Source organism: Neomonachus schauinslandi, chromosome 11 (assembly GCF_002201575.2).
Source record: "Neomonachus schauinslandi chromosome 11, ASM220157v2, whole genome shotgun sequence".
NCBI lineage: Eukaryota > Metazoa > Chordata > Mammalia > Carnivora > Phocidae > Neomonachus > Neomonachus schauinslandi.
The window spans coordinates 97,461,105-97,473,527 of record NC_058413.1 but is presented as its reverse complement, the minus strand read 5'-3'; the positions used below and the strand labels follow the sequence as shown (position 1 = coordinate 97,473,527).

Sequence of the window (12,423 nt, the reverse complement as noted above, 5' to 3'; positions counted from 1 at the left end):
GCGGAAACTCGCGGCTTCCCGGGAGCCCGGGGAGCCAGTGACAGTAGCATCACTTCCGCCCGGCGGTGCAGCCAATCAGCGGCGGGGCCCCGGCCCGGATGAGCGGCCCGGAGCAACTGGCGCTAGGGGGCTGCCCGCTCCGGGCATCCTCCGCCGAGAGAGGGGCGCGAGGGCGTGGTGGGCTCCGCTCGCCTGGCCCCACCGCCCCGAGTTGTCGGGGCGTCTTCAACGGGGGCCCTGCCCGGAGGGACGGTCTTGCCCTTCATGGCGTCCTCTGGAAAGGGCGTCTCGGTTGCGACCTTTTAAAAACACCTCGTTTCTCTTCTCTCTCTGATCGCCATGGCCCCGACTCTCCCTGGGACCTTCCCAGAGGGGCTCCTCCCTCCGCCGGGTCTCCTTCCTTCTCGCCGTCGCCTCTCTTCCTCCCCGCATCCCCGGGAGGGTCCACTCGTATGTTAGGGGGCTACCGCGGAGTCCGCGGCTCCTTCACGGTGCCGGCTCTGGCCGCCAGAGGGCGCCGTCGGGGGCGGCGAGGTGCCGTCGCGGCCGCTCCCCTCCCGGCCGAGCCTCGCCCGCTCCTCTCGCGCCGCCGGAAGTGGGAGGTGCGGCGCGCGGGCCGGCGCTCGACCCCTCCCCCCGAGGCTCGGCCGCCCCCTCCCCCCGCTCCGCCCGCTCAGGTGCGTCCCGTCCCTCCCCCACTGCCTCCCGGGGGCGCGGCGCGGGAGGTGTGTGCGGGGCGGGCGTGCGGGGAGGGGGCTGCCACGCCGGGGGCCGGGGCAGGGGCGGGGGGGTCGAGGCGGGGGGGAGTGGAGGGGGCCCGTGCGGACGGGGCGGGGGTCCCGGCCTAGGAACGGGACGGCGCCGGCAGCGCGGTGGGCGGGGGGGCGACGGAGAGGTGCAGGGGGCTCCGGCCCGAGGAGGCGGCGGACTTAGCGGTCCCCGGTTGAGGCGGCCGTGGCCACCCGGCGCCGCTTCCCCCATTGTCTCTTTCGCGGCCGTGCCCCGTTCTCCCCCAAGCACCCGTCGCTCCCGGCGTCGCCGCCTCGCTGGCGGTCGCCGCAGGGATTCCGTTGATACGTTCGACTTCCCACCCCGCGCCGCAGCCTGCAGCCCGACGTACCTGCCCCGCTCACCCTTGGGCTGTAGTGGCGGAGTCTCACGTAGGACCCGTGCCCTGCGGTTCCGTTTACCGGGCACCGGGGACCCCCGACCCTGGGCTCCGTCGGGGCAGAATGTTTGCACCCGAGGGAGCAGTAATGGCGATTTGGGCCCATTTTCTCCTAGGAGCTTTGTGTAATGGGGGAAACTGAGGCACAGCGGGGTTCCCTGGCCTGACTGAAGTGTTGACAGAGCCCAGTCTCCATACTTGCCCAGTGCGAGCTTGAAGGTTCCTGGCGGTGGGGCGGGGTGTGTGTGTGTGTGTGTGTGTGTGTGTGTGAATATCTGTGTTGCTATTAAAATAAAAACAAGAACTTAAACTAACCCTATGTTACACCCTTCGGCCCCCCCACATTCTTTTCCCCCCGCTTTGTCTTCACCGTGGAGGGCCGTGAGTTTGTCCTGCCACACAAAGGATGACCTTTTGATCCAAGAAAGGCATCAGTCCTGATTCCCTGACTTGGATTACCCTGTTTCTCAGCTTCTCTTTCTCTTAGTGGAGTACCCAAGATTCTTGTACTCTTTTGCACCCCTGTAGTAACTTTGAAGAGTCTGTATTTTTTTCAGTCAGTGATTCTCAAACATTTTCCATCTGTGGGGAGCACACTGACAGTAAAAGATGCTCCGATTGCCCAGCATAGTATTGTTTTTTTTCTCACATTCGAACACCTCCAAAACACTTCACTTAAATGAACAGATAATGCTTTTAATGATTTAAAATGTGTAAGATGTTGTTGATTATTGGGCCCCTAAATACATTCTTTGTAAATAATATTAGGTAAAGTAGGTATGTGGACCAATTGGAAGATTCTCACAGACTGTAGTCTGTTTTAAATGACTGCATCTCTGCCAAAAGTGGAAAAGCTTTGCTCAGACTCCTAGATATTTATATAAATATGGTGATTTCCTAGGATCAATGTCCACTTGGGTCTCTTGTGCCCAGTGGCTCTTTTAATACCTTGCTACACAAAACTCTTGTTTAAGTATTTTCTCCTAGGACCCAACTTTTTCTCTGTGTTTCTTTCCTGGAATAACTCTGTGGTATGGACGTTCTGAGGGGGAAAGATACACTTGTTTTAAAATTTGGAAACTTGCAGCCTGTAATTTGTTTCTGAATGTACAGAGCATGATGGCAGCGGCGTCCGAGGTAGCTGGTGTGGTGTCCAATGCCCCCAATCCTCCAGAATCCTCTTCTAGTTTATGTGCTTCCAAATCAGACGAAGGTCTCCCAGATGGTCTAAGGTAATGTGCGCATCCTTGACTGGGAAGATTTCATTTGGGCAAGGGGCTTTTGAGATGGCTTCTTATGGAAGCGTAGATGGGTTTTCCTCTTTTGGGCTCTAGTGAGTAGTAATGCATGAGAGTAAGCTTTTTAAAGGTAGGGACTGTCTGATCCGTGTGTGTATTTGTGGTACCAAACACAGCGTCCGGCACTCAGCAGGCATGCTAAGTGTTTGTTGAGTCAATACAATGAATACAGGGGGTCAGACTCTTCTGAAAATGCTAATATTTCCCCACCCTTTTTTACATGGACTACATATGTTCATTTAATTGTATATTTATGATATATCTATGTCTATATCTACTTACAATACCTATACATTTATGTTATGATTATGTATATTATAATGGTATTATATATCATACCTGTATATTTATGTCTTCTGTATTACATAGACTTATAGATGTGTATACATATACATACATAAAGCACATACATGTTCATACATACACACAGATATATGTGTATCTGTATTATCTCCAGATAAACAGATAGCTTCGTTAGTATGGTTTACTGCTTCACATAGATATTTTGCCTCCTCTCTAAACTCTTGAGGGCTGAGTTATGGTTGCCCAACCTTGCATCTTACAGTGCTTAACACATAGCTATGTACAGTGTTGTACTAAATTGACTGTATATTCCACCTCAACTCTTTTCTAGAGTACCTAGGACCTAATATAATAGATAATACTGTACTAATAGTTTTATATGTATTAACACGTTTAATCCTCATAACAGTCGCAGGAGGGAGGTGCTAATATTATTATTCCCATTTTTAGGTGAGGAAATTGAGACACAGAGAGGTTAGTAACTTGCCCAGGGTTGCCAAGCTACATTGGAGTCAGGGTTTGAACCCACGCTTGTCCAACTCTGTAGTACCTCCTAAATACTGGTTTAAATGAAGAGAGATTTGTTGGCGAAGGGGTAATGGGGAAAAATGTTAAGTAAGCCTAACCATCAACCTGGATCTTCATTTTATAAGTAGAGTCAGCCACATACTCCCACTAACAATAATGGCAGCTAGGGTTTATTGAATATTTACTGTGCCAGGCTGTGTACTAAATACTTCAGATGCATGATTTCATGTCATCCTCCCAATAGTCCTAGTAGGTGGGTCATATTTCTGTTTTACAAATGAAATTAATTAAGTTACCGAGAGTCATTTATGTGGTAAATAGCAGAGTCAGGATTTACACCTTACTATTTACGTGGTAAATAGCAGAGTCAGGATTTACACCCAGGTACTCTAGTGTCTATGCCAAATCAATAATTTAAGTGTCTCCCCCGCTTTCCCAGGTAACTCTCAGCAAGGAATCAGCTAGAGGTGTTTATAAAGGTGTTCATATCCCAAAGACACTCTTGGTTGTTTTATTTTGAACAGCATGTGCTATTGAGGAAAGGAAGGCATCGTGACCTAAAGCCTCAGTCGTTGCTGGCTTGGGGTACTTAAGGGCATCAATTGACAGAATCAGTTTTTTAAAAAAAGAAGGGGCAAAGAAATTTAGCACAGATGTAGTCATTTTTCCTGGGTGGGAGGCGTACTGTTGTAAATGTTAGATGTCACTGTAAATAGGTTTTAAAGATCTCTTCAAAAAGCAATACATTAAGTGGCTGTGACAAACGACAAAACAACTATTCCAGTGTTTATACATGTGTATGTATTTGTCTGGGGTAAAATTTCTACTGACAGCTTCAGTTTCGGATTCAGTGTCTGTACCTCAGACACCCTGAAGTGGGGATGCTGTGCTCTGGAAAACTGTCAAGGAACTTAAGAGGTGGTTCTGGTCAAAGATCTGTATGAAGAATTTGAACGAAAATTATTTTTGTGAAACGTGAGAGTGGAATAAAAATATTTTTTCTAAATTAATATTTTATTTGTTAGAACATGAGGTGTAACTAAGTCAGTACAGCTAACTAAATGAAAATACTCTAACGAGCAGCAGGCTATTTCATTGACATTCTCCAAAATTATTCAAATTGGACCTCGGAAATTTGGGGCTCATCAGAGTCATTTATGTGTGTTTATTTATGGTCACCCGACAGGAAATGTCTGTCTCCAGCACCCAGGTTCTAACCAGCAAGCTCTACTCCCTGCATGTGGGTCAAAATCGCTGGACAAAGACTAAGTTCCACGTCATTCTGATAATTTGAGGGGCTTAATGTAGTCTGGTTTTGTTCTTCTAGTCATTATGTTGAAGATACTATGTATTTAATCTTCCTTAAGATTGGGTGAAGAGAGAAACTTTTTATCTTATGTTTTTGATAGCCCCAAAGACCCTGCACAGAAGCACAAGAACTCGCCTCTGTCGAGTGTAAGTAGCCAAACGATAACCAAGGAGAATAACAGAAATGTCCATTTGGAACACCCAGAGCAGAATCCTGGTTCATCAGCAGGTGACACTTCAGCAGCGCACCGGGCGGTTTTAGGAGAAAACTTGCTAGCCACAGCCCTTTGTCTTTCTGGCGGTGGGTCTCAGTCTGATTTGAAGGACGTGGCCAACACAGCAGGAGAGGAGGGGGACACATGCCTCCGGGAGAGCCTCCATCCCGTCACTCGGTCTCTTAAGGCAGGGTGCCATACAAAGCAGCTTGCCTCCGGGAATTGTTCTGAAGAGAAATCCCCACCAGCCTCCATCCTAAAGGAAGGTAGCAGGGACACAGGCTTGGATTTCCGACCTGTGGTGCCTCCAGCAAATGGGGTTGAAGGAGTCAGAGTGGATCAGGATGATGATCAGGATAGCTCTTCCCTGAAGCTTTCTCAGAACATTGCCGTACAGGTCGAGTATCCAGTTTCTACTACTAAAATGGCATTTGGGCTATTTATTTATTTATATATTTATCAAGGGTAGGAGACCTTTCTTCATAGGAAGGTGGTGGAGAACTACTCTGTCTCTCGTTTTTTTATTGGCAACTATCATACGATTTTCATGCCGTGCTATGGGATGTCATCCTTCCAGTGTTCAGTAAATAATAAAGCCAGGAGTCAGGGTCTCATCGTGGTGACTAGGAACTTTATGATCTACATATAAGCTCTTTCACTGACTAATTGATGAGTGTAGGTCATTAGCATTCATATTTCCCATCTTTGTCCTTGCAGGAGGAATCCTTGTTAATTCTCTGACCTACATCTTAAGAAGTACAGTGTATCCTGCCTCCTAGTGCTTGGTGTGCTTTGTTGTAGGAGGAAGGATGGGCACAATAGGTTGTAGGGGGTGAAATTCTTATTTCACACTTGAGGCTGTCTCTCTGGCAGTTCTTGGGTCTTGTTCAGGTTCTTTTGTGGGATAATGTTCGATGCAATATACATGTCAGTGTCTGTTTGCCAGACTTACAGTTCTTCTCTTGTTCAGAAGCCAAAAAGGGGAATGCAGAAATTCAGCTGCTTAGTTACTTGTGACAGATTTCCTTGTAAAATTACGAAAGAGTAATTTTGCCTTTTAAAATGTCTCTGAACAGTTCTGAATATAATTGTTTCTTTCTTTATAGACTGACTTTAAGACAGCCGATTCAGAGGTAAACACAGATCAAGATATTGAAAAGAATCTGGTGAGTACTTAAACTGTCACAGTGAATATACTAGACCGTTAACTCAGACTATCTAGAGTCATATCATCTCAGCTGGAAAAGGTGCAAGAATCTCCTTTTCAAATCCCTAACAGATGGTCAGCTAACTTCTTTCTACTTGATCACTTCCAGAGATGGGAAGCTTACTACTCATAAAGCAGCCTGTTGCATCTGAAAAAGAGCTCTTATTGTTACATCTTGTTCGTAGGTGAGGATAGCACCTCTCATACTTGTTAGAGTGCTCTCCTGAGCCATATAGACTAAATCCAAATCCTCCTTTACTTGTTGGCCCTGTGTATAATTGAAGTTTTTTTTATGCTGCTTCCTCTTACCCCTCAAGTCGAATCTTTCCAGAAAAAAACATTCCCAGACATTTATAACATTCTTCTTCATAGGTTACATTTTCCAGCCCTTCCTTCGCCCTGGTTACTTTTCCGCCTGGACAGGTTCCATCTTATCATTGTTGCTTTGAAAATGTGATCCTGAGAAGTAAATACAATAATCCAAATACAGAATAATGAAGTCACAACACAGTGGGGTTCTCCTTCTCTCTATCATTCCAGACGCTGTTTCTCAGGCGCTCAGACGCTGTTTCTGTGGTGCTCTGCTCAGAGTGTTGAGCTTTCAGGTCTTTTTCTGCTGTACTGTTGAGTCCTATCTTCCCTTTTATTCCTAGTAATTAGGTTTTAAAACCTAGTGAGCTGCACATTTATCTTTGTTAAAATGGTCTCTTTGATCTATCTCTGGTATCTCATGGCAGAAACTTCCACCCTTAAGAATATGGATATCAGGGCGCCTGGGTGGCTCAGTTGGTTAAGCGACTGCCTTCGGCTCAGGTCATGATCCTGGAGTCCCTGGATCGAGTCCCGCTTCGGGCTCCCTGCTCGGCAGGGAGTCTCCTTCTCCCTCTGACCCTCCCCTCTCATGTGCTCTCTCTCATTCTCTCTCTCTCAAATAAATAAAATCTTAAAAAAAAAAAAAAGAATATGGATATCAAAGTTTATATTTTTTGAGAGGAAGGATGATGCTGGGAAAGGCACCCTAGCATCAGGAAGAGGTTTTTAGGGTAATATGTGTTAACTGAGTGAGAGAAAAAGTGCTTATAGCAACCAGATAAGAAAGTGGATATTTGGTCAAGTTGAAGAAATTGAGGAGCAGATGGAAGGAAGGAAGTTATGGGAGTACATTAACCAGATGAAGTGAATAAAGTTTTTTAAATACAGGATAGCAACTCGGGGTTACTCATATAACAGGCAGGTAAAAAGATCCTAGAGATGAGCAAGCTGATGGAGATGTGCTGGGTGAAAACCAAGCTAGAAGAGAAGTCCCAGGGAAGGGGGGGTGATTCACCTTTTCTTGAATACTTACTCTAAGCACATTATTTTGTCCCCATAGTTCAATGGTGGAGTTCTGATGACAGTAGCAATCCAAGCGGGGGCAACTAAGTTATAAATAAGCTTTAGCATCAGTCTGATGCAGGAGTGGAAACTAGCAAGTCATTGGGCCAAAATAGGCCCAGGATTATGTTTTATGTGGCTGTATTCTTTTGGGTACTGGGATGGCCCACATGCCTTTATTTTATTTTATTTTATTTTATTTTTTCAAAATTTCCTTTAAATTCTAGTTAGTTAACATACAGTGTAGGCTCACATGCTTTTAAAAAGGCAGTGGAACTAGGCAGTTGTTAAGTTTGGTGGCAGTAGAAGAAACTTGGCTCCTGTTTTGTTTCCCTTTTTGTGCATTTATGGTAATTTCCCACTGGCTGCATTTGAAATTGTACCTTCTGGTCCTTGGAGCCAATTAGACACTGATGAAATAGTAACTTTGGCTTGTTAAGATGAGATGCTATGGATCAAGTAGTTTACTATATAGCTTTTCAGTTATCTTTTTGTATGTACTAATAGTATGTACCTTGAGACTTCTTTCCATGAGACTAGTGGTGTTTTCCCCTGGCCTGTGTTGTCCTAAAGAAGCATTGTAGACAGAGAAAGTACCACAAGGAAATAAAGGGAAAGACCTATGCTGAAGAAAGTAAAGATTCCTCTTTTCTACCAGTTGAATATACTGGTTCTTAACCTTTCTTTAGCTTTTCTTGGGTTAAAGTCCTCTTTTGGAATCTTTTGAAAACTTTAATTCTCATCTCAGAAAAATTTATCCTCCCTCCCACATACCCCTATTTCAGAGAGTTCAGAGACCCCTGAGGCCCATCCATAGATCTCAGGTTCAGAATCCCTCTAAAGACGTGAGACTGGAGAGTCATCAGGGGCCTTAGTCACATTTTAGCACCTGGTCTAAGGACTAGCTTATCTCAGAGCTAAAGTCCCCCTTTTTTTTTTTTTTCCAGATTTATTTATTTATTTTAGATAGAGAGCACAAGCGGGAGGGGCAGAGGGAGAGGGAGAGAGAATCCCAAGCTGTGCTGAGAACAGAGCCCTATGCGGGGCTGGATCTCATGACCCTGAGATCATGACCTAAGCTGAAACCAAGAGTCGGACGCTTAACCGACTGTGTCACCCAGGTGCTCTGCTGAAGTCCCATCTTGAAAACTTAGTTTTTATTATCATAATGTAATAAGTTTTCCTTCATTCACTTCTAAAACCTGTCTTTTCTTTGAAAATAGTTATCTTTTAATGATTAAGTTCAGTTGAATGCTCTTGGTTTAAATTTTACATGGGCTGCCTTATACCAAATGTGTTTTAAATTGAACGTCTCTTAAGTTTTAGCATTCCTTTGAAAGGTAGCCATCACTTTTCTTGATTTACGGATATGGGGAGGCAGAGCTGAACTGTGGTCCTCAGAAGCCTTTCTTCTACTCTTGCTTTACATGAGAGCTTGCTGATTTGCCCAGTCTGAATACCATGCTCCCCAGACCTCTTTAGCGGATCTGTCCATTTTCAGCGCTAATGGCCAATAAGGAATCCTCTTTTCTGGATGCAGTTTTGAGTAGGTGATCTGTTTTTGTTTTTGTTTTTTTACCCATTCATTTCTTCTTGCTCTGATAAAATGCCTTCTTCCTCTTATTCCCTAGAACAGTGATTGACAAACTTTTTCTGTAAAACGTCAGATGGTAAATGTCTTAGGCTTTGGGGCTCTGTTGTAACCATTCCACTCATTGTAGTGTAAAAGCAGCCTATAAGCCATTGGGAATGGCTGTGTTCCTATAAAATTTATTTATAGGGGCACCAGGTGGCTCATTGATTGAGTGTCCGACTCTTGATTTCGGCTCTGGATATGATCTCAGGGTCGTGGGATCTGTACTCAGCACAGAGTCTGCTTCTCTTCCTTTCCCTCTGCCCCTCCACCTGCTCATGCACGCGAGCTCAAGAGCTCTCTCCCCGAAATGAATAAAATAAGTCTTAAGAAAAAAATTCAGATAATGTCTGGATTTGGCCCACAGGACATACATTGCCCCGATGCCCCACCCCCGCCTCCCTGCCTTAGAGCCGTGCTGTGCAATAGGATTTCCTGTAATGATGGAAATGTCTTATATCTGTATTGTCCAGTGTGGTAGTCATTTGTTATTTGTGGCTACTGAGTACTTGGGAATGTGGCCAGGTGACCAGGGGGCTGTATTTTTAGATTTTTTTACTTTAATTAACTTAAGTTTATATAGCCACTCATGGCTAGTAGTTAGAATGTTGGACCCTGCAGCCTAGAGCTCTGCACAGTGCCTTGAACAGGAACCTGGTGTTTTTTGCAATTAAATTGGGGAATTAAACTTTTTTTCTCTTGTTACAAATAGGACAAAATGATGACGGAGAGAACGCTGTTGAAGGAACGTTACCAGGAGGTCCTGGACAAGCAGAGGCAAGTGGAGAATCAGCTCCAAGTGCAATTAAAGCAGCTCCAGCAAAGGAGAGAAGAAGAAATGAAGAATCACCAGGTACCCTGCTTATGTTAAAGTCTGTCAATAAGTATGGCTGCACTCCCTAATCAAACTGTAATTTTGTTTCTGAATTAATAGAAACAGAAGAGCAATATTTATCTTTTTAATGGTTGTCTTAGAATTTTAAGGATAAAAAGAACCTTTGAGGGCATCTTGTTCAAACTCTCAGTTCTTTTTTTAAGATTTTATTTATTTGAGAGAGAGAGAGAATGTGCACGCCCTTGAGCCAGGGGAGGGGCAGAGAGAGAGAATCTCAAGCAGACTCCCCACTGAGCACGGAGCTCAGTGAGAGGCTTGATCCCACGATCAAGCTCAGGTCATGACCTGAGCCAAAACCAAGAGTTGGACGCTCAACCGACTGAGCCACCCAGGTGCCCCCATACTCTCACTTCTATTTAAGTTTAGAGAGAAAAGTTAATATATTTTGCTGACATAGCTGACTGTCTACCTGGAAAACCATGTAATTAGACTCTTATATTAAAAAACATAATTCTAGTAGATTAAAAATCTACATATGAAAACTGGAAAAAATGTAAGTTAAAAGAAAATTTAGGAGAATGTTTATAAAACCTCAAGTTGCAAGAGTCACTTTAAGCCAGGCAAAAAACCCAGAAGCCGTAGAAGAATGAATCAATTTAATTATGTATAATTTAAAACTTCTGATATGGCAGATGATACAAAAAACATCATAAGATCAGTGTTAGGGGCGCCTGGGTGGCTCAGTTGTTAAGCGGCTGCCTTCGGCTCAGGTCATGATTCCAGGTCCTGGGATTGAGCCCCGCGTCAGGCTCCCTGCTCGGCGGGAGGCCTGCTTCTCCCTCTCCCACTCCCACTGCTTGTAGTCCCTCTCTCGCTGTGTCTCTGTCAAATAAAATCTTTAAAAAAAAAAAAAAGATCAGTGTTAGATTGGGAAAATATTTGTAGCACAACTGACGAAGGGTTTAATATCCATATCCGTGTTCTGAGACTCCTACAATTTCATGGTAAAAGTCAAATACTCTAAAGAAAAACTAGGAAAGGTTATTGTATAGTTTCCTATTGCTGCTGTACCAAACTACCATCAATTTGGCAGCTGAACACAACACAGTCCTATAGGTCAGAAGTCCAACATGGGTGTCACTGGGCTAAAATCCAAGTATTGGCAGGGTTGCATCACTTTCTGGGGACTCTGGGAGAGCTTACCTCTCCCTGCATTTGCAGCATCTAGAGGAGGCTGCTTGTATTCCTTGATTCCCTTCTCCATCTTCAGAGTCAGCAAATTTACATCTCTGACCACTCCTCCCTAATCATATCTTCCTCAGATCACAATTGAGAAAGGTTCTCCATTTTTGAAGACCTGCGTAATTAGATTGGGCCCACGCAGATGATCCAGGACTGTCTCCCTGCATCTGGGTCTTTACCTTAGTCACACCTGCACAGTCTCTTTTCCCATGGAAAGAAACATAATCACAGGTCCCAGGGATTAGGTTAGATTAGAATGTGGACATATTTTGGGGGAAGGGGTTATTACTTTGCTTACAACAATTGTACATGGTGGGGCGCCTTGGTGGCTCAGCCAGTTAAGCATCTGCCTTCAGCTCAGGTCATGATCTCAGGGTCCTGGGATCAAGCCCCGAGTTGGACTCCCTGCTCAGCGGGGAGTCTGCTTAAGATTCTCTCCTTCTGCACCCCCCCCCCATGAGCTTGCTCTCTCTCTCTCAAATACATAAATAAAATCTTTAAAAACAAAACAATTATAAATGGTAGTACACAGAAGAGGAAAAGCAAGTGGATAATAAATATATGAAAAGAAGCTCAGCCTCAGCCTCACTGGTATTCATTCATTTAGCAAATATTTTCTGAGTTCCTGATCCAGGCTCTGCAGATTTAGCAGTAAAGGCAACATAGTCTCTGCACTGAGTGCTTATTTTAGCTGGAGGAGGCCAACTGTACAAACAGAGAATGGGAGTTAGGAAAATGTTTCTTAAAACGATTAGATACCATTCCTCTCTCCCCCTCAAGAAATCGGCAGAAATGAATTAAGTTATCAAGGGTGAGGAAAAATGAACCCTTTTCAGACATTTGTATATGACTTGTTACAGCCTTTTTGGAAAAGTTACTGAGAATTGTCAGTTAAGATTTAAAATGTACTATGACCTAGCAATCATATTATTAAGTCTTTTTTTACAGAAATAGAAGTTTTTATAGGAAAGTGTGGATATACAGAGTATTTATTGCAGTATTGTGTGTAGTTAAAAAACACTGGAGTCAACTTGATGGACTCTTTACATAGAATGGTTAGATAAGTTGGATATATATATACACATTACGTCATATACTGCTATTTTTAAGTTAAATGTATATATTTATTTTACTTTATTTTTTAAGATTTATTTATTTAAGAAAAAGAGAGTACACTTGAGAGGGGGGGGGGTAGGGGGGGGGGGAGAGAATCTCAAGCAGATTCCACCCTAAGCATGGAGCCTGAGGGGGCTCAATCCCACGACCCATGAGATCATGACCTGAGCCAAAACCAGTCAGATGCTTAACCAAC

At 44.4% G+C, this 12,423-nt stretch overlaps 1 protein-coding gene across 3 annotated transcripts in view; it reads left to right on the top strand.

Annotated features, from left to right (window-relative positions):
- Positions 1 to 647: 647 nt before the first annotated feature.
- RNF214 (ring finger protein 214) overlaps positions 648 to 12,423 on the top strand; it is a 44,296-nt gene continuing 32,520 nt past the window's right edge. Inside the window, exons 1-5 of one of the 3 annotated variants that reach the window (XM_044919743.1) lie at positions 648 to 677; positions 2,282 to 2,400; positions 4,707 to 4,752; positions 5,927 to 5,986; positions 9,747 to 9,887. In XM_044919743.1, the coding sequence (XP_044775678.1) occupies positions 2,285 to 2,400; positions 4,707 to 4,752; positions 5,927 to 5,986; positions 9,747 to 9,887 (363 nt within the window). In that variant the 5' untranslated portion in view covers positions 648 to 677; positions 2,282 to 2,284. Of the gene's footprint in view, positions 678 to 2,281; positions 2,401 to 4,706; positions 5,218 to 5,926; positions 5,987 to 9,746; positions 9,888 to 12,423 lie in introns of those variants that run through there. The other 2 variants (XM_021696558.2, XM_044919744.1) reach the window with 2 other exon arrangements.